This window comes from Pseudorca crassidens, chromosome 3 (assembly GCF_039906515.1).
Source record: "Pseudorca crassidens isolate mPseCra1 chromosome 3, mPseCra1.hap1, whole genome shotgun sequence".
NCBI classification, from domain to species: Eukaryota; Metazoa; Chordata; class Mammalia; order Artiodactyla; family Delphinidae; genus Pseudorca; species Pseudorca crassidens.
This window is the reverse complement of record NC_090298.1, coordinates 141,241,170-141,264,215: the sequence shown is the minus strand read 5'-3', so window position 1 is coordinate 141,264,215 and position 23,046 is coordinate 141,241,170. Positions and strand designations below refer to the sequence as shown.

At 40.2% G+C, this 23,046-nt stretch overlaps 1 protein-coding gene across 3 annotated transcripts in view; it reads left to right on the top strand.

The window, feature by feature from the left end:
• SIMC1 (SUMO interacting motifs containing 1) overlaps positions 1-23,046 on the top strand; it is a 95,800-nt gene that overhangs the window by 29,015 nt on the left and 43,739 nt on the right. For 2 of the 3 annotated variants that reach the window (XM_067732780.1, XM_067732781.1), the window contains exon 2: positions 21,148-22,647. The exons of the other annotated variant lie outside the window; for it this stretch is intronic. In XM_067732780.1, coding sequence (XP_067588881.1) covers positions 21,148-22,647 — 1,500 coding nt within the window. The remainder of the gene's footprint in view (positions 1-21,147; positions 22,648-23,046) is intronic. 3 annotated transcript variants of the gene reach the window in all.

Below are 23,046 nucleotides of genomic sequence, written 5' to 3'. Positions count from 1 at the left end.
CCACCACAATGAGAAGCCCGTGCACCGCAACAAAGAGTAGCCCCCGCTTGCCGCAACTAAAGAAAGCCCACATGCAGCAACAAAGACTCAGTGCAGCCAAAGATATATAAATAAATTTAAGTAATAATGATAAATAATAAATAATGATAAATGATAAATAATAAATAAATAATGATAAATAATGATAAAAATAATAATAATAATGATAAATAAATTATAAATAATAAATAATGGAGAGGGTGTGGAGAAAATGGAACCTTCCTACCCTGTTGGTGGGAATGTAAATTGGTATAACCATTATGGAGAACAGTATGGACGTTCCTTAAAAAACTAAATATAGAGTTACCATATGTTCCAGCAATCCCACTCCTGGGCATATATCTGGAGAAAACTATACTTCAAAAAGATACATGCACCCCAGTGTTCATTGCACTACTATTTACAATAGCCAAGACATGGAAGCAACCTAAATGTCCACTGACAGAGGAATGGATAAAGGAGATGTGGTACATATATACAATGGAATATTACTCAGCCATTAAAAAGAATGAAATAGGGGCTTCCCTGGTGGCGCAGTGGTTGAGAGTCCGCCTGCTGATGCAGGGGACACAGGTTTGTGCCCCAGTCCGGGAAGATCCCACATGCCGCGGAGCAGCTCGGGCCGTGAGCCATGGCCGCTGAGCCTGCGCGTCCTGAGCCTGTGCTCCGCAACAGAAGAGGCTACTGCAGTGAGAGGCCCATGTACCGCAAAAAGAATGAAATAATGCCATTTGCAGCAACGTGGATGGACCTAGAGATTATCATACTAAGTGAAGTAATAAGTCAGACAAAGAAAGACAAATATCGTATAATATCAGTTATTTGTGGAATCTAAAAAATGTTACACGTGAACTTACAAAACAGAAACAGACTCACAGACTTCTAAAACAAACTTACGGTTATCGAAGGGGAAAGGTGACGGAGAGGGAAAAATTAGGAGTTTGAGATTAATATATACACGCTACTATATATAAAGTAGATAATCAGTGCTTCCCTGGGGGCACAGTGGTTAAAAATCTGCCTGCCAATGCAAGGGACACAGATTCGAGCCCTGGTTCAGGAAGATCCCACATGCCACAGAGCAACTAAGCCCATGTACCACAACTACTGAGCCTGCACTCTAGAGCCTGCGAGCTACAACTACTGAAGCCCACATGCCTAGAGCCCATGCTCCACGAGAGAAGCCACTGAAATAATGAGAATCCTGCACACCGCAATGAACAGTAGCCCCCACTCGCCACAATTAGAGAAAGCCCACACGCAGCAACAAAGACCCAACTCAGCCAAAAATTAATTAATTACGAAAAAATAGATTAAAACGACTGCATACTACAAGGAACTCTACTCACTATTCTGTAAGAATCTTTATGGGAAAAGAATCTGATAAAGAATGGATATATGTATATGTATAACTGAATCAGTTTGCTGTACAACAGAAACTAACACAACATTGTAAATCAATTATACTCTAAAATAAAATGTAAAAAATCAATTAATTGATTAAAAATCAATTAATTGATTAAAACTTTGCTCTGTGAAAGACGCTGTTAAAATGAAAGGGCAAACTATACACCAGGAGAAAAGATTTACAAATAACATATATCACAAAAAGACTTATCTAGGTACATATAGTATACTTTAACCTTAATACTAAGAAAACAAACATTCCAATTAGAATATGGACAGACGATATATGCGCAGCAAGTATTTTCATGAAAAGTTCAACATCATTTGCCATTAAGAAAATACAATTAAAATCATAATGAGCTATCATTACACTCCTATCAGAATGGCCAAAATAAGATGGTGTCAATTCCAAATGCTGGCAAGGATGCAGAGAAACTGAAACACTTGTGCATTGCTGGTAGTAATGTAAAATAATATGGCCACTCTAGAAAACATTGACAGTTTCTTATAAAGTCAAACATGAACTTACCTGATGACCCAGCATTTGCATTTCCAGGCATATACCCAATAAAACTGAAAACAAAACACAAAACACACAAAAACTTGTCTACAGATGTTCATACTATTATTCATAATAACCAGTAAGTGGAAACACCCCAAATGTCTATCAGCTGGTGAATGAATAAAGAATAGTGCTATTGCCATACAACAGATCCACAAAAAGGAATGAAATACCAATAACAACATGGATGAATGTTGGGGACACTTCCCTGGTGGTCCAGTAGTTAAGAATCCACCTTCTGATCCAACAGAGAGCAGACAGCAGAAGCAAGAAGAACTACAGTCCTGCAGCCTATGGAACAAAAACCACATTCACAAGATAGACAAGGTGAAAAGGCAGAGGGCTATGTACCAGATGAAGGAAAAAGATAAAACCCCAGAAAAACAACTAAATGAAGTGGAGATAGGCAACCTTCCAGAAAAGAAATTCAGAATAATGATAGTGCAGATGATCCAGGACCTCGGAAAAAGAATGGAGGCAAAGATCGAGAAGATGCAAGAAATGTTTAACAAAGACCTAGAAGAATTAAAGGACAAACAAACAGAGAGGAACGATACAGTTACTGAAATGAAAAATATACTAGAAGGACTCAATAGCAGGATAACTGAAGCAGAAGAACGGATAAGTGACCTGGAAGAGAGAATGGTGGAATTCACTACTGTGGAACAGAAGAAAGAAAAAAGAATGAAAAGAAATGAAGACAGCCTAAAAGACCTCTGGAACAGCATTAAACGCAACAACATTGACATTATAGGGGTGCCAGAAGGAGAGAGAGAGAGAAAGGACCGGAGAATGGGAAAGGAAATAGCCACCCAAGTCCAGGAAGCCAGAAAGTCCCATACAGGATAAACCCAAGGAGAAACACGCCGAGACACATAGTAATCAAATTGGCAAAAATTAAAGACAAAGAAAGATTACTGAAAGCAGCAATGGAAAAATTACAAATAACATACAAGGGAACTCCCATAAGGTTAAGAGCTGATTTGTCAGCAGAAACTCTACAAGCCAGAAGGGAGTGGCATGATATACTTAAAGTGATGAAAGGGAAGAACGTACAACCAAGATTGCCCAGCAAGGATCTCATTCAGATTTGATGGAGAAATCAAAAGCTTAACAGACAAGCAAATGCTAAGAGAATTCAGCACCACCAAACCAGCTCTACAACGAATGCTAAAGGAACTTCTCTAAGTGGGAAACACAAGAGAAGAAGAGGACCTACAAAAACAAACCCAAAACAATTAAGAAAATGGTAATAGGAACATACATATCGATAATTACCTTAAATGTGAGTGGATTAAATGCTCCAGCCAAAAGACACAGGATCGCTGAATGGATACAAAAACGAGACCCATATATATACTGTCTACAAGAGACTCACTTCAGACCTAGGGACACATACAGACTGAAAGTGAGGGGATGGAAAAAGATATTCCATGCAAATGGAAATCAAAAGAAAGCTGGAGTAGCAATACTCATATCAGATAAAATAGACGTTAAAATAAAGAATGTTACAAGAGACAAGGAAGAACACTACATAATGATCAAGGGATCAGTCCAAGAAGAAGATATAACAATAATAAATGTATATGTACCCAAAATAGGAGCACGTCAATACATAAGGCAACTGCTACCACCTATAAAAGGAAATTGACAGTAACAGAATAATAGTGGGGAACTTTAACACCTCACTTACACCAATGGACAGATCATCCAAACAGAAAATTAATAAGGAAACAGAAGATTTAAATGACACAATAGACCAGATAGCTTTAATTGATATTTATAGGACATTCCATCCAAAAACAGCAGATTACACTTTCTTCTCAAGTGCACATGGAAGATTCTCCAGGATAGATCACATCTTGGGTCACAAATCAAGCCTCAAGTAAATTTAAGAAAATTGAAAGCATATTAAGCATCTTTTCTGACCACAATGCTATCAGATTAGAAATCAATTACAGAGAAAAAACGTAAAAAACACAAACACGTGGAGGCTAAACAATACGTTACTAAATAACCAAGAGATCACTGAAGAAATCAAAGAGGAAATCAAAACATGACAATGAAAACAGGACAATCCAAAACCTATGGGATGCAGCAAAAGCAGTTCTAAGAGGGAAGTTTATAGCAATACAAGCCTACCTCAAGAAACAAGAAAAATCTCAAATAAACAATCTAACCTTACACCTAAAGGAACTAGAGAAAGAAGAACAAACAAAACCCAAACTTAGCAGAAGGAAAGAAATAAAGATCAGAGCAGAAATAAATGAAATAGAAACAAAACAATAGCAAAGATCAATAAAACTAAAAGCTGGTTCTTTGAGAAGATAAACAAAATTGATAAACCATTAGCCAGACTCATCAAGAAAAAGAGGGAGAGGACTCAAATCAATAAAATTAGAAATGAAAAAGGAGAAGTTACAACAGACACCACAGAAATACAAAGCATCCTATGAGACCAGTACAAGCAACTCTATGCCAATAAAATGGACAACCTGGAAAAAATGGACAAATTCTTAGAAAGGTATAACCTTCCAATACTGAACCAGAAAGGAATAGAAAATATGAACAGACCAATCACAAGCAATGAAATTGAAACTGTGATTAAAAATTTTCCAACAAACAAAAGTCCAGGACCAGATGGCTTCACAGGTGAATTCTATCAAACATTTAGCAAAGAGCTAACACCCATCCTTCTCAAACTCTTCCAAAAAATTGCAGAGGAAGGAACACTCCCAAACCCATTCTATGAGGCCACCATCACCCTGATACCAAAACCAGACAAAGATTAATCTCCAAAATGTATAAACAGCTCATGCAGCTCAATATTAAAAAAACAAACGACCCAATCCAAAAATGGGCAGAACACCTAAATAGACATTTCTCCAAATAAGACATACAGATGGCCAAGAAACACATGAAAAGCTGCTCAACATCACTAATTATTAGAGAAATGCAAATCAAAACTACAATGAGGTATCACCTCACACCAGTTAGAGTGGGCATCATCAGAAAATCTACAAACAATAAATACTGGAGAGGGTGTGTAGGAAAGGGAACCCTCTTGCACTGTTGGTGGGAGTGTAAATTGATACAGCCACTATGGAGAACAGTATGGAGTTTCCTTAAAAAAATTAAAAATAGAATTTCCATATGACCCAGCAATCCCACTACTGGGCATATACCCAGAGAAAACTGTAATTCAAAAAGACACGTGCACACCAATGTTCAGTTCAGCACTATTTACAATAGCCAGGTCATGGAAGCAACCTAAATGCCCATCGGCAGACAAATGGATAAAGAAGATGTGGTATATATATACAATGGAATATTAGCCATAAAATGGAACGAAATTAGGTCATTTTTAGAGATGTGGATGAATCTAGAGACTGTCATACAGCATGAAGTGAGTCAGAAAGAGAAAAACCAATATTGTATATTAACGCATATATGTGGAACTTAGAAAAATGGTACAGATGAACTGGTTTGCAGGACAGAAATTGAGACACAGATGTAGAGAACAAACGTATGGACAGCAAGGAGGGAAAGCGGCAGGGGCTGGGTGTGGTGGTGTGATGAATTGAGAGATTGGGATTGACATGTATTAGACTAATATGTATAAAATGGATAACTAATAAGAACCTGCTGTATAAAAAAATAAATAAAATTTAAAAATTAAAAAAAAAAAACACCTTCCAGTGCAGGGTACATGGATTCAGTCCCTGGTCAGGGAACTAAGATCCCACATGCCACGGGGCAAGTAAGCCTGTGAGCCACAACTACTGAGCCCACACACCACAACTAGAGAGCTCATGTGCTGCAACTACGGAGCCCACGTGCTCTGGAGCCCATGAACCTTAACTCCTGAGCCTGCATGCTCTGGAGCCCATGCACTGCACCTAGAGAGAAGCCCTCACACTGCAATGAAAGATCCTCCATACTGCAATTAAGACCCGACACAGCCAAAAATAAATAAATAATAAATTTTTTTTTAAAAAACATGGAGGAATCTTGAAAACATAATGCTAAGTTAAGGAAACCAGGCATTAAAGGCCACATATTTATTATTCCATTTATATGAAATGTCCAGAATGGGCAAATCCATAGAGACAGAAAAAGGATATACAAGTCAGATAGATGGAGATGGATCTAATACATTCTATGTTACTAATAGTGCCTAGTTAGAGTAAGCTTCCTGGATCTATAGCCCCCTTTTGGCTTTCTAAAACTATAAATTAAACTTAAAACCCCATTGACCCCTTCCTACCTAACAAACTTCAAGGTAAACTTACCCAAGCAAAAAGCAGAGAGTATCTTTAGGGTAGAGGGCTTAAAACAAAGAAGGGGGGCTCCTGGTTCAGCCCTTGGTTCTAGATTCACCAAATAATGATGCCATTCCTTTTTCCTTGTGGAAAAGAGTGATAGGTGGAGAGAAACCTGAAGTATCTCTGTTATTTTCAGTCTTCTTGAGTGGAAGTTCTATATGTGAGGTATGGAAGATCAGCTTTCCCCCTCAAAATTATTATTTTTTTATTCAGTTGATGTTACTTGAGCACTTTGCCATTTGTCAGATGCTGTGCCAGTCACTATGGCATTATACTCAGTCCTAGTGGGAAAGATAAGCAACTAATACTGGGATCTTGTAAAGAGGCCTGAACCCAGGAACTTCTGCCTTCAGCAGTATGACTGACTTGAAAGGGTTCTCTGCTAAAACAACAACAACTAGATCCTGAATGAAACTAATTTTTCCTGCTTGCTGGGCTGGCAGGAATTAACAGAACTCTCCAAGGAGAAAAATAAAACCAAAACCATGAGCTGAACCTGCAGTGAAGAGCAAATACCATTTTCAGTACCATAATCAGGAAATAAGCCTTGGACCAACACCTTGGCATGTGTAGGTGAATTTGAGACTTCTGATTTAAACAAGTCCAGAAACCCAAAAGAAAAGTATTCTGCTTTCTGAGTTTTAGTTTTTTTAGCTATAAAATGTGAATAATATTCACCTCACAGGGTTGTTGTGAGGCATCTAGTTTTGGAAAATAGGGTTAATGGAGTGGACAAGGGCTTTATGGGCTTGTTGCTATATTTCATTCTGCAGATACAAACTACTGGAGAGCCTTAGTCATCTGTATTTCTGTCTGGTGACATAATTATTAAAATTAGAAAGATAATTTGTTGTCTGTGAAAACTTAGAGTAATATGTGATGGAAAAGCAAATTACTTAATTAGGAGTTAGGAGGACTATCAGAGGACAATGAGATGAGAGGATAAATAAACAATTATTAGATTAAATGAAATCACCCAATTTTAAGAACAGAGTGGGGGAAAAGATGGAAATAATTGAACAGAGCCTCAGAGATCTGTAGGGAAATATAAAATAATTCAAAATATGGGTAATTAGAGTCTTAAAAGGAGGGGTGGGGGTAATAAAAATTTTTTGAAGAAATAATGGCAGAAATTTTCTCAAATTTGGTGGGGAAAAAAATAATAAGTTACAGATCCTCGAAGCACAGCAGACTCAAGGCAAGATGAACACAAAGAAAACCACTCCTTGACTGTCCAGAAAAAAATATGTTACATATAGGACACACAATGCAATTAACAACAGACTTCTTGGGAATCCCCTGGTGGTCCAGTGGCTAGGACTCTGCAGTTTCACTTCCAAGGGCACAGGTTTATTCTCTGGTCGAGGAACTAAGATCCCGCAAGCTACGCAGTGTGGCCAAAAAAGAAAACCAAAACACAACGGACTTCTTATCAGAAACTGGAGGCTAAAAGACATTGGACTGACATTTCCCTTATATCCAAATAAAGGAAAAAAGAAACCTTTAGCCAAGGATTCTGTATATGGGAAAGTTGTCCTTCAAAATTAAGGACAAGGAGTTCCCTGGTGGCACAGTCGTTAAGAATCCACCTGCTAATGCAGGGCACAAGTGTTCGATCCCTGGTCTGGGAATATCCTACATGCTGTGGAGCAACTAAGCTCATGTGCCACAGCAACTGAGCCTGTGCTCTAGAGCCTGCAAGCCACAACTACTGAGCCTGCATGCTGCAACTGCTGAGCCCGCGTGCTGCAACTACTGAAGCCCATGCACCTAGAGCCCATGCTCCGCAACAAGAGAAGCCACCACAATGAGAAGCCCATGCACCACAATGAAGAGTAGTCCCCGCTCACCAAAACTAGAGAAAGCCCGTGTGCAACAACAAAAACCCAACGCCACCAAAAAAATTTTTTAAAAAGGACAAAATAAAGACATTTTCAGATAAACAGAAAAAGAGAATTTGTCACTAGCAGACCTGCACTATGAGAAATTTTAGCTGAAGGGGAATGACACCAAATGGAAACTTGGATCTACAAAAAGGAATGAAGAGAACTGGAACTTGTAAATATGTGTGTAAAAAGAAAATATTTTCTATTAATTTCCTTAAAAGACAAATAACTGAAAATAAAATAGTTATACTATATTGATGAGTTCATAATATATATATGTAAAATATATATGACAACAAAAATAATGGGGCACAAGGCAAGAGGAATATTTTTTAAGGTTCCTACATTTTTACCTTAAGTATTTTAATATATTTCCTAAGTATACTGGATTAGTTGAATTTGCATACTGTAATCATCTGAGTAACCACTAAAAATATAATTTAAAAATATAGCTAGAGGGGCTTCCCTGGTGGCACATTGGTTGAGAGTCCATCTGCCGATGCAGGGGACACGGGTTCATGCCCCGGTCCGGGAAGATCCCACATACTGCGGAGCGGCTAGGCCTGTGAACCATGGCCGCTGAGCCTGAGCGTCCGGAGCCTGTGCTCCGCAATGGGAGAGGCCACAACAGTGAGAGGCCCTTGTACCGCAAAGAAAAAAAAAAAATATATATATATATATATAGTTAGAAAACCAACAAAGGAATTAAAATGGAATTCCAAAAAATATATGTGATTAATTCAAAGTGGGGTGGGAAAGGAGGAACAGAAGAACAATGAACAGATAGGAAAAATAGGAAATAAATGGCATGATTATAGATATAAAAGCAAATAAATCACCAATTAAGTGTAAATGACCCCAAAACGAATCAAAAGGCAGAGGTTGTCAGACCAGACGAAAAAGCAGTAACAACTATGAACTATTTATATGAGATGCACTTTAAATACAAAGATACAAGTACATGGAGAACAGAAGGATAGAAATACACCATGCAAACAGTATGCATAAGAAATTTAAATTGGCTCTATTAATAACAGAAAAATAGACATCAGTACAAGGAGGATTGCTGGAGACTAAGGATAAATGATAATCCTAATAATGATAAATGGGTTAATACATTAAGAAGGTATAATAATTAAAAGTGTATATACACCTAATAAACAGAATTTCAAAAGACACAAAGCAAAAACTAACTGAATGAAAAGGAGAAATGGTCAAAGCCACAATCATAGTTGGACACTTTATTTTTTTAACATCTTTATTGGAGTATAATTGCTTTACAATGGTGTGTTAATTTCTGCTTTATAACAAAGTAAATGAGCTATACATATACATATATCCCCATATCTCCTCCCTCTTAAATCTTCCTATCACCCTCCCTATGCCACCCCTCTAGGTGGTCACAAAGCACCAAGCTGATGTCCCTGTGCTATGTGGCTGCTTCCCAGTAGCTAGCTGTTTTACATTTGGTAGTATATATAAGTCCATGCCACTCTCTCACTTCGTCCCAGCTTACCCTTCCCCTACCCTGTGTCCTCAAGTCCATTCTCTACGTCTGCGTCTTTATTCCTGTTCTGCCTCTAGGTTCTTCAGAAACATTTTGTGTTTTTTTTAGATTCCATATATATGTGTTAGCATATGGTATTTGTTTTTTTCTTTCTGACTTATTTCACTCTGTATGACAGACTCTAGGTCCATCCACCTCACTACAAATAACTCAATTTCGTTTCTTTTTATGGCTGAGTAATATTCCATTGTATATATATGTATACATGTTCTTTATCCATTCATCTGTCGATGAACACTGAGGTTGCTTCCATGTCCTGGCTATTGTAAATAGAGCTGCAATGAACATTTTGCTACATGACTCTTTGAATTATGGTTTTCTCGTCTGAGAAAACGACCCAGTAGTGGGATTACTGGGTCGTATGGTAGTTCTATTTTTAGTTTTTTAAGGAACCTCCATACCGCTCTCCATAGTGGCTATATCAATTTACATTCCCACCAACAGTGCAAGAGGGTTCCCTTTTCTCCACACACTCTCCAGCATTTACTGTTTCTAGATTTTTTTTTTTTTTTTGGTACGTGGGCCTCTCACTTTTGTGGCCTCTCCCGTTGCGGAGCACAGGCTCCGGACGCGCAGGCCCAGCGGCCACGGCTCACGGGCCCAGCCGCTCCACGGCATGTGGGATCTTCCCGGGCCGGGGCACGAACCCGTGTCCCCTGCATCGGCAGGCGGACTCTCAACCACTGCGCCACCAGGGAAGCCCCTGTTTCTAGATTTTTTGATGATAGCCATTCTGACTGGTGTGAGGTGATACCTCATTGTAGTGTTCATTTACATTTCTCTAATGATTGACAAATCCATCCTTTAATGGGTTTGTTGAGCATCCTTTCACGGGTTTGTTGGCAATCTGTATATCTTCTTTGGAGAAATGTCTATTTATGTCTTCTGCACATTTTTGGATTCGGTTGTTTGTTTTCTGGATATTGAGCTGCATGAGCTGCTTGTAAATTTTGGAGATTAATCCTTTGTCAGTTGCTTCATTTGAAAATATTTTCTCCCATTCTGAGGGTGGTCTTTTTGTCTTGTTTATGGTTTCCTTTGCTGTGCAAAAGCTTTTAAGTTTCATTAGGTCCCATTTGTTTATTTTTGTTTTTATTTCCATTTCTCTAGGAGGTGGGTCAAAAAGGATCTTACTGTGATTTATGTCATAGAGTGTTCTGCATATGTTTTCCTCTAAGAGTTTTATAGTGTCTGGCCTTACATTTAGATCTTTAATCCATTTTAAGTTTATCTTTGTGTATGGTGTTAGGGAGTGTTCTAATTTCATTCTTTTACATGTAGCTCTTCAGTTTTCCCAACACCACTTATTGAAGAGGCTGTCTTTTCTCCACTGTATATTCTTGCCTCCTTTATTAAAAATAAGGTGACCATATGTGCGTGGGTTTATCTCTGGGCTTTCTGTCCTGTTCTGTTGATCTATATTTCTGTTTTTGTGCCAGTACCATACTGTCTTGATTACGGTAGCTTTGTACTATATTCTGAAGTCTGGGAACCTGATTCCTCCAGCTCTGTTTTTCTTTCTCATGATTGCTTTGGCTATTTGGGGTATTTTGTGTTTCTATACAAATTGTGAAATTTTTTGTTCTAGTTCTGTGAAAAATGCTATTGGTAGTTTGATAGGGATTGCATTGAATCTGTAGATTGCTTTGGGTAGTATAGTCATTTTCGCAATATTGATTCTTCCAATTCAAGAACATGGTATATCTCTCCATCTGTTTGTATCATCTTTAATTTCTTTCATCAGTGTCTTATACTTTTCTGCATACAGGTCTTTTGTCTCCTTAGGTAGGTTTATTCCTAGGTATTTTATTCTTTTTGTTGCAATGGTAAATGGGAGTGTTTGCTTAGTTTCTCCTCCAGATTTTTTTGTGGTTAGCGTATAGGAATGCAAGAGGTTTCTGTGCATTAATTTTGTATCCTGCTACTTTACCAAATTCATTGATTAGCTCTAGTAGTTTTGTGGTAGCATCTTTGGGATTCTCTATGTATAGTATCATGTCCTCTGCAAACAGTGACAGTTTTACTTCTTCTTTTCTGATTTGGATACATTTTATTTCTTTTTCTTCTCTGATGGCTGTGGCTAAAACTTCCAGAACTATGTTGAATAATAGTGGTTAGAGTGGGCAACCTTGTCTTGTTCCTGATCTTAGAGGAAATGGTTTCAGTTTTTCACCATTGAGAACGATATTGGCTGTGGGTTTGTGATATATGGCCTTTATGATATTGAGGTAGGTTCCCTCCATGCCTACTTTCTGGAGAGTTTTTATCATAATTGGGTGTTGAATTTTGTCGAAAGCTTTTTCTGCATCAATTGAGATGATCATATGATGTTCATAAATATCAATATTTTCTCCTTCAGTTTGTTAATATGGCTTATCACACTGATTAATTTGCGTATATTGAAGAATCCTTGCATTATTGGGATGAACCCCAGTTGTTCATGGTGTATGATCCTCTTAATGTGCTGTTGGATTCTGTTTGCTAGTATTAGGTTGAGGATTTTTGCATCTATGTTCACCAGTGATATTGGCCGGCACTTTTCTTTCTTTGTGACATCTTTGTCTGATTTTGGTATCAGGGTGATAGTGGTCTCATAGAATGAGTTTGGGAGTGTTCCTCCCTCTGCTATATTTTGGAAGAGTTTGAGAAGGATAGGTGTTAGCTCTTCTCTAAATGTTTGATAGAATTCGCCTTTGAAGCCATCTGGTCCTGGGCTTTTGTTTGTGGGAAGATTTTTAATCACAGTCTCAATTTCAGTGCTTGTGATTGGTCTGTTTATATTTTCTATTTCTTCCTGGTTCAGTCTCAGAAGGTTGTGCTTTTCTAAGAATTTGTCCATTTCTTCCAGGTTGTCCATTTTATTGGCATATAGTTGCTTGTAGTAATCTCTCATGATCTTTTGTATTTCTGCAGTGTCAGTTGTTACTTCACCTTTTTCATTTCTAATTCTATTTATTTAAGCCTTCTCCCTTTTCTTCTTTTTTTTTTTTTTTATTTTTATTTTGCGGTATGCAGGCCTCTCACTGCTGTGGCCTCTCCCGTTGCGGAGCACAGGCTCCGGATGCGCAGGCCCAGCAGCCACGGCCCATGGGCCCAGCCGCTCCACGACATGCGGGATCCTCCTGGACCGGGGCATGAACCCGCGTCCCCTGCATCGGCAGGCAGACTCCCAACCACTGCGCCACCAGGGAAGCCCTCCCTTTTTTTCTTGATGAGTCTTGCTAATGGTTTATTGATTTTGTTTATCTTCTCAGAGAACCAGCTTTTAGTTTTATTTATCTCTGCTATCGTTTCCTTCATTCCCTTTTCATTTATTTATGATCTGATCTTTATGATTTCTTTCCTTCTGCTAACTTTGGGGGGTTTTTTTGTTCTTCTTTCTCTACTTGCTTTAGGTGTAAGGTTAGGTTGTTTATTTGAGATGTTTCTTGTTTGTTGAGGTAGGATTGTATTGCTATAAACTTCCCTCTTAAAACTCCTTTTGCTGCATCCCCTTGGTTTTGGGTCATCGTGTTTTCATTGTCATTTGTTTCTAGGTATTTTTTGATTTCCTCTTTGATTTCTTCAGTGATCTTTTGGTTATTTAGCAGTGTATTGTTTAGCCTCCATGGGTTTGCATTTTTTACAAATTTTTTCCTGTAATTGATATCTAGTCTCATAGCATTGTGGTCGGAAAAGATACTTGATATGATTTCAATTTTCTTAACTTTACCAAGGCTTGATTTGTGAACTAATATATGACCTATCCTGGAGAATGTTCCATGAGCACTTGAGAAGAAAGTGTATTCTCTTGTTTTTGGATGGAATGTCCTATAAATATCAATTAAGTCCATCTTAATTGATATTGTTTAATCATTTAAAGCTGTGTTTCCTTATTTATTTTCATTTTGGATGATCTGTCCATTGTTTTGTTTTGTTTTGTTTTGTTTTGTTTTTCAGTATGCGGGCCTCTCACTGTTGTGGCCTCTCCCGTTGCTCCGGACGTGCAGGCTCAGCGGCCATGGCTCACGGGCCCAGCCACTCCGCAGCATGTGAGACCTTCCCGGACCGGGGCGTGAACCCGTGTCCCCTGCATCGCCAGGCGGACTCTCAACCACTGCGCCACCAGGGAAGCCCGATCTGTCCATTGTTGAAAGTGGGGTGTTAAAGTCCCCTACTATGATTATGTTACTGTCGATTTCCCCTCTTATGGCTGTTAACATTAGCCTTATGTATTGAGGTGCTCCTATGTTGGGTGCATAAATATTGACAATTGTTATATCTTCTTCTTGGATTGATTCCTTGATCATTATGTAGTGTCCTTCTTTGTCTCTTGTAATAGTCTATTTTAATGTCTATTTTGTCTGATATGAGAATTGCTACTCCAGCTTTTTTGATTTCCATTTGCATGGCATATATTTTTTCAGGACCTCACTTTCAGTCTGTATGTGTCCCTAGGTCTGAAGTGGGTCTCTTATAGACAGCATATATATGGGTCTTGTTTTTGTATCCATTTAGTCAGTCTGTGTCTTTTGGTTGGAGCATTTAATCCATTTACATTTAAGGTAATTATCAATATGTATATTCCTGTGACCATTGTCTTATTTGTTTTGGGTTTGTTATTGTAGGTCTTTTCCTTCTCCTTTGTTTCCTGCCTAGAGAAGTTCCTTTAGCATTCATTGTAGATCTGGTCTGATGGTGCTGAATTCTCTTAGCTTTTGCTTGTCTGTAAAGGTTTTAATTTCTCCATCGAATCTGAATGAGATCCTTGCTGGGTAGAGTAATCTTGGTTGTAGGTTTTTCCCTTTCATCACCTTAAATATGTCCTGCCACTCCCTTCTGGCTTGCAGAGTTTCTGCTGATAGATCAGCTGTTAACCTTATGGGGATTCCCTTGTATGTTATTTGTTGTTATTCCCTTGCTGCTTTTAATATTTTTTCTTTGTATTTAATTTTTGGTAGTTTGATTAGTGTGTCTTGGCGTATTTCTCCTTGGATTTTTCCTATATTGGACTCTCTGCTCTTCCTGGACTTGATTGACTCTTTCCTTTCCCATATTAGGGAAGTTTTCAACTGTAATCTCTTGAAATATTTTCTCAGTCCCTTTCTTTTGCTCTTCTTCTGGGACCCTTATAATTCAAATATTGGTGTGTTTAATGTTGTCTCAGAGGTCTCTGAGACTGTCCTCAATTCTTTTCATTCTTTTTTCTTTATTCTGCTCTGTAGTAGTTATTTCCACTATTTTATCTTCCAGGTCACTTATCCGTTCTTTTGCCTCAGTTATTCTGCTATTGATTCCTTCTAGAGAATTTTTAATTTCATTTATTGTGGTCTGGTGGGTTTTTACCCTGCTCCTTCATCTGCTGTGTGTCTCTGTCTTCTCATTTTGCTTAACTTACTGTGTTTGGGGGTCTCCTTTTCGCAGGCTACAGGTTTGTAGTTCCTGTTGTTTTTGGTTACTGCCCCCAGTGGCTAAGGTTGGTTCAGTGGGTTATGTAAGCTTCCTGGTGGCGGGGACTCGTGCCTGTGTTCTGGTGCATGAGGCTGGATCTTGTCTTTCTGGTGGGCAGGACCATGTCCAGTGATGTGTTTTGGGGTCCGTGACCTTGTTATGATTTTAGGCAGCCTCTCTGCTAATGGGTGGGGTTCTGTTCCTGTCTTGCTAGTTGTTTGTCATACAGTGTCCAGCACTGTAGCCCTCTGGTCATTGAGTGGAGCTGGGTCTTAGTGTTTAGATGGAGATCTCTGGGAGAGCTTTTGCCATTTGATATTACGTGAAGCCAGGAGGTCTCTGGTGGGCCAATGTCCTGAACTCGGCTCTCCCACCTCAGAGGCACAGGCCTGACACCCAGCTGAAGCACCAAGACTCTGTCAGCCACATGGCTCAGAGAAAAAGGAGAAAGAAAGAGAGAGAGAGAGAGCGAGAGAGATAAAATAAAGTTATTGAAATAAAAAATAATTATTAAAAATAAAAATATTAAAAAGTAATAAAAAAAGAAAGAAAGAAAGAAGAGAGCAGCCAAACCAAAAAACAAATCCACCAATGACAACAAGCACTAAAAACTATACTAAAAAAAAAAAAGAAAACCGACAGACAGAACCCTAGGACAAATGGTAAAAGCAAATCTATACAGACAAAATCACACAAAGAAGCATACACATACACACTCATGAAAAGAGAACAAGGAAAAAAAAAAAATATATATATATATAAAAAGGAAGAGAGCAACCAAACCAATAAACAAATCTACTAATGATAATAAACTCTAAATACTAAACTAAGATAAACATAAAACCAGAAACAAATTAGATGCAGAAAGCAAACCCTGAGTCTACAGTTGCTTCCAAAGTCCACCACCTCAATTTTGGGTGATCCGTTGTCTATTCAGGTAGTCCAGAGATGCAGGGTACATCATGTTGATTGTGGAGATTTAATACCCTGCTCCTGAGGCTGCTGGGAGAAATTTCCCTTTCTCTTCTTTGTTCGAACAGCTGCTGGGGTTCAGCTTTGGAATTGGCCCCACCTCTGCGTATAGGTCGCCTGAGGGCATCTGTTCCCGCCCAGACAGGATAAAGGAGCAGCTGATTAGGGGCCTCTGGCTCACTCAGGCCCGGGGGAGGGAGGGGTACTGAATGCGGGGCGAGCCTGTGGCGGCAGAGGCTGGCATGATGTTGCAACAGCCTGAGGCTTGCCGTGTGTTCTCCCGGGGAAGTTGTCCCTGGATCACAGGACCCTGGCAGTGGCGGGTTGCACAGACTCCCTGCAGGGGATGTGTGGATAATGACCTGTGCTTGCACACAGGCTTCTTGGTGGCTGCAGTAGCCACCTTAGCATTTCATAACCATCTCTGGTGTCCACCCTGATAGCCGCAGCTCGCGCCTATCTCTGGAACTTGTTTAGGTGGTGCTCTGAATCCCCTCTCCTCGTGCACCCTGAAACAGTGGTCTCTTGCCTCTTAGGCAGTTCCAGACTTTTTCCCAGACTCCCTCCCTGCTAGCTGTGGCACACTAGACCCCTTCAGCCTGTGTTCATGCAGCCAAACCCAGTCCTCTCCCTGGGATCTGACCTCCTATGCCAGAGCCTTTGCTCCCAGTCCCCACCCGTCCTGGCAGGTGAGCAGACAAGCCTCTCAGGCTGGTGAGTGCTGGTCGACAGTGATCCTCCGTGCGGAAATCTCTCCACTTTGCCCTCTGCACCCCTGTTGCTGCGCTCTCTTCTGGCTCCGAAGCTCCCCCACCCACCCACCCCCCATCTCCACCAGTGAGGGGGCTTCCTAGTGTGTGGAAACTTTTCCTCCTTCACAGCTCCCTCCCAGAGGTGCAGGTCCCGTCCCTATTCTTTTGTCTCTGTTTTTTCTTTTTTCTTTTGCCCTACCCAGGTACATGGGGAGTTTCTTGCCTCTTGGGAGGTCTGAGGTCTTCTGCTAGCGTTCAGTAGGTGTTCTGTATGAGTTGTTCCACATGTAGATGTATTTCTGATGTATTTATGGGGAGGAAGATGAGCTCCACATCTTACTCCTCCGCCATCTTGAAGGTCTCTCCCCTGGACACTTTAATACACTTCTGTCAGTATTTGATAGCACAACTGCATCCCCTCAAAGGTGAAGAAAATCAAAGATCCAAAAGCTACTATCAGCAGCCATGACCTAATTGGCATTTATATCCAACAACTGCAGAATGCACATTTTTTTCAAGTGTACAAGGAACATTCAGCAAGTAGGCCATGTGTTAGGACATAAAATAAGTCTCAGTGTATTTCAAAAGATTGAAATCTTACAGGGTTTGTTTTCTGACTATGGTGAAGGTAAGCTTGAACTACATGATAATAAAGTGACTGTGTATTAAAAATTGTGGGATGGGGCTTCTCTGGTGGCGCAGTGGTTGAGAGTCCGCCTGCCGATGCAGGGGACACGGGTTCGTGCCCCGGTCTGGGAAGATCCCACATACCGCGGAGCGACTGGGCCCGTGAGCCATGGCCGCTGAGCCTGCACGTCCGGAGCCTGTGCTCTGCAACGGGAGAGGCCACAACAGTGAGAGACTTGCATACCACAAAAAAAAAAAAAAAAAAAAAAAGTGGGATGAAGCTAAAGCAGTACTTACGGGGAAATTTTTAGCTTTAAATGCTAATGTTAGAAAAGAAAGATTTTGAAAATCAAGGTATCAGCTTCCACATTAAGAAGCTAGAAAAAGAAGGGCAAATTAAATCCACAGTAAATAGAAGGAAGGAAATAATAATGATAACAATAGAAATAAAGGGAATGGATGAAAAATTTGGTCCTTTGGAAAGATCAGTCAAATTGATAAACTTCTAGCTAGGCTGATCAGGGGAGAAAATGCAAAGGATACAAATTACCAATACTGGGAATAAAAAAAGAAAATTGGGGATAAATCTATACAGAATATAGAATTAAAAAGATAATAAAGGACTGTTGTGAACAACTTTATGCTAATAATTTTAATAACAAAATCCATAAGTCACAGAACTAACACAAGAAGTAGAAAATGTAAATAACCTTATGTCTACTAAATTTTAACTACAAAGCAAATTTCAGGCCCAGATAGCGTCACTGGTGATTTCTATAAACATTGAAGAAAGATATGGTACCAATCCAACACAACCTAAATAGAGGGGGTGGGAATAGCTCCCAATCATTTTATGAGGCCAATTTTATTCTGATAGCAAAACCAGTAAAAGAAATTACAAGAATAGAAAACTGTAAACTAATATCCCTCATAAATATGCAAAAATTCTTAACAAAATATTGATATATTAAAACAATATAGAAAAAAATAATACATCATAACCAGTGGAGTTTTCCGTAGGATTAATTTAACATTAGAAAATCAATTAATATAATTTTTGATATTAATAGTACAAAGGAAAATCATAAAATATCTCAACAGGTACAGAAAAATCATTTGACTAAATTTAACAACCATTTCCAATTAAAACTCTCAGAAAACGGGACTTCCCTGGCGGTCCAGTGGGTAAAACTCCATGCTCCCAATGCAGGGGGCCCGGGTTCGATCCCTGGTCAGGGAACTAGATCCCACATGCATGCTGCAACTAAGAAGCCACAACTAAACATGCCACAACAAAGATCCTATGTGTTGCAACTAAGACCCAGTGCAGCCTAAATAAATAAATAAATAAATTTTTTTAAACTCTGAGAAAACAATGAGAAGAAGGGAACTTTCTCAACATGATATGGGGCATCTATGAAGACAACACAGCTAACGTTATACTTAATGATGAAAGTCTCAGATGTCTGCTTTCAGCACTTCTGCTGAGAATTATACTAGATGCTTTAGCCAGTGCAATAGTTAAGAAAAAGAAATAAAAGGCATGCAGATTGAAAAGGAAGAAGTAAAACTCCTCTATTTGCAGACATGATTTCTTATATGGAAAACACTAAGGAATCTACAAAAAAAGTTACCTGAACTAGTAAGTGAATTTAGCAAGGTCAGAGGATACAGGGATAATATACATACATAAATCAACAGCATTTCTATATACTAGCAATGAATAATTGGAAAATGACAAAAAATTATTTCCATTTTCAATATCATTTAAAATTCTTTGGGATAAGCCTTTTTGGTTTGTACAGATGAATTGGGGATATAAGGGAGAAAACTAATAATTTAACTTGGGACAAGAAGTGATCTAGAAGAATTTTCGCACACAGTGATATCTGTGCTGAGTCTTGAAAGACAAGAAACTTCCAAACAATCAAAGGGATAATAATCACTCCAGACAAAAAAAAGAATATAAGCAAACATAAAGATAGTAATACTTGAGAAAGCATGGCACATTTGGGGATCTGAAGTAGTTCTGTGTGATTTGCACACACGAGGAGGAGAGTACTCACGAAGAGGCTGAATTATGAAGGACTTTATGAGTCTTTACTAAAGCATTTGCCCTTTATCCTGTAGCTCATATGGTGGGTTTTAAGTGAGAGAGACATGGTAATGTTGCATTTTAGGAGTTGGTGATGGAATAGGAGTTGAATTCAGACCTTTGCAGCTATTTATGTTGAGTTCAGCTAGCAGTAGAGAGGCAGTGATACTATATGGCTGCTTCTTAGGAATGAGGCATTAGGTTTCACCAAGCAATCCCTATTCCAAGATGAGGTGCATTCCAGCTTCTCACTTGACCCACCCAGGATCCTGTGTCCTGTTTTGGTGCCGTTGACAGTGGTGACCATCACATCTATTAAAAGAAATAGCACGGTAGCTGTAGTAGCAGCAAGAGCATTGCTAGCCCAGCAATTAGTACCCGACATAGCAGTGGCAATGGTACCCAACCAAGTGAGGAGACACCTGGAAGGCAGAGCAATATTTTTCCTGGCTCATGACACAGAAGTTGTTTACAGTACCTCTGGCTGGCATCATCAGGCTTTGTGAACTGCCTAATCATTTTGCCAAGGAATGGGGGTGAATATAGGAGGTTTTTTGTAATTAATTTAGGCTCACACTTAGAATGGTTAGTTTTATAACCCTTAGTGTATTATTCTCCATATCTGACTATAGGCTGACTATACATTGAATGAAGTTGTACATTCCTAGGCCCTAACAGGGAAAGAAGGAAACAGGCCTGGGTTTGAATGTCTGTCTCTGCTACATAACTGTATAATCCATAGGTAAAAAACCTAACCCCTCTGAACTCTAGTTTCCCCATCTGTATAATGGAGATGATAATGCCTTCCTGACAGGGTCATTGTGAAAATTAAAGATGTGTGAAAGCACTCAACACATTCTTAGCACAAAGTAGATTCTCGTATTAGTTTCCCTTCTTTAGCTTCTGTTGTAGGTTATCCTGTGTATTTGCTTTTCCAAACAAAGTTTGCTTTTTACTTTGACTTAAGGTTGAAATCTTCTCTACTACTCCCCTGTCCACCTTGGATCATAATACATTTCCCCCTGTGTCCTCTGTTATGTGCTTGTGGCATTTGGATAATTTAAGAAGGTATAGAAATTGGCAGCTTTGACAGAGGAAAATTTTGGCCAAAAGAAATAAACTAACACTTACGTTATATAAGATATATAGGGGCTTCCCTGGTGGCGCAGTGGTTGAGAGTCCGCCTGCTGATGCAGGGGACACAGGTTCATGCCCCAGTCCGGGAAGATCCCACATGCCACGGAGCGGCTGGGCCCGTGAGCCATGGCCGCTGAGCCTGCGCGTCCGGAGCCTGTGCTCTGCAACGGGAGAGGCCACAACAGTGAGAGGCCCGCGTACCGCAAAAAAAAAAAAAAAAAAGATATATAAATTGTCAGTGAAGTGAAAAAGTAAAATAGTTTTATCATTAAAAGCTAAGCTTTAAGTCCTCTTAGATAAAGCTAAGACCCCTACTTGACCTCTTATCTTCTCACAATCCTTCAACAGGACTTCATTGACTTAACTAGAGAAACCAGACCAAGGGCAAAGGATCGCAATGGACTCTGTGTGATTGACCTAACAGGATCTGAGGAAGAAAATAGACCTATTGCCACTCTTGACTTGACTCTAGAACCCGTTGCTCCTTCCCAGAAAGAGCCAGCCAGTCTTCAAGCATGTGCCAGCCTCTCCAGCAAAGAGGTGATGGAAGGGCGGGTAGACAGAAGCTCTCGGCCTGCAGCACGGAGAATCATTAACAGTGATCCTGTGGATTTGGACCTTTTGGAAGAAACTGCATTTGAAGGTCCTCAGCCCCCTGTGTCCATCAGTGGGGGCTCTGTTTATCCAGGAGAGCCGAATTGTAGCTCAACCATATTCAAAGGTGACCTCGGCTTCTTGGCAAGCCTACAGCTATCTTCAGATATTCACTCCCTCCCTGCAACAAGCAATAATGGTAGCCGTAGCAATCAAAGGGCACCCTTGCCATGCCCACAGCAAGATGTGCCTTGCCCTCCACAAGCCTTGCCATGCCCACTGAGAACCTTGCCATGCCCACTGCGAGCCTCACCATGTCCACCACGAGCCTCCTCATGCCCACCACGAGCCTTGTCATGCCCATCACAAACCATGCAGTGCCAACTACAAACTTTGCCTCACCCACCTCAAGAAGGGCCATGCCCTCCTCAAGATGTGCCATGCCCTCAGAATGTGCCATGCGCTCCGCAGAATATGCCAAGTCCACCTCAAGACTCATCATGGCAACTTCAACACTCACAAAGCCCACCTCAAGACTCACTGGGCCTACCTCAAGATGTACCAGGCCCACCTCAAAACATAACGTATCCACAAGATGTGGCACACCTGAAAGACATGCCACAGTCACCAGGAGATATGGTACAATCATCAGGAGACATGCCACAATCATCAGGAGACATTCCCCAGTCACCAAGAGATGTGCCACAGTCACCAGCTGATGTCCTACAGTCACCAGCAGATGTGTCACAGTCACCAGCCAATGTACCACAGTCACCAAGAGACACGCCACCGTCACCAGGAAGTGTACCACATTCACCTGGAGAAATCCCACACTTATCAGGAGATGTGCTACATTCACCTGGGGACACGTCATGCTTGCCAGAAGACATGCCACACACACTTAGAGACTTGCCTCATTTACCAAAACTCAGGCCTGACTCTCCGCAAAATGATGTACAGAACCATGACACCCCTATGGATGTCTCAGCTCCATCCTCTCCAAGCTGCTCTCCCAGCCCACAGTCTGAAACTTCCTTAGAGAAAGTTCCTTGGCTCTCTGTCACAGAAACTCCAGCCAGAAAAGAGATATCACTGTCAGAGCCTGTCAACCCCAGATCTGCCCAGGTGCAAGCACGAACACCACAAGGTGGGTTGTACAACAGACCATGCCTGCATAGACTGAAGTACTTCTTACGACCTCCGGTGCATCACCTCTTCTTCCAGACACTAATACCAGATAAAGACACAAGAGAGGTGAGCTAACATGTCTTCCCCTGGGGATCAGGTGTCCTTTGTATAGGCCTAGCATGACGTTAGTATGCTACAAGGAGTCCATGCATGAGAGGACAGGCCCAGCTGAGTTAAGACATTTTTATCTTTCTCCCACTGTGGAACCATTCAGTGTAGAATCAGATCTGGGTTCAAATTCAGCCCCACACTTAAAATCTGGCACTGAAGAAGTCACTTCACCTAGCTATAAAATGGAGATAAGAACATACTTCACAGTATCATTAAAGGAGATAATATGTAAAGTGCCTGTTGGAGTGTCTGGCTCATCATAGGCCTTCATCAAATACTTCTCAATTCCTCTGCCTTTCCTTCCTCAATTCCTGATGCCCTCATTACAACTTCCATATTACAGAGATAATAATA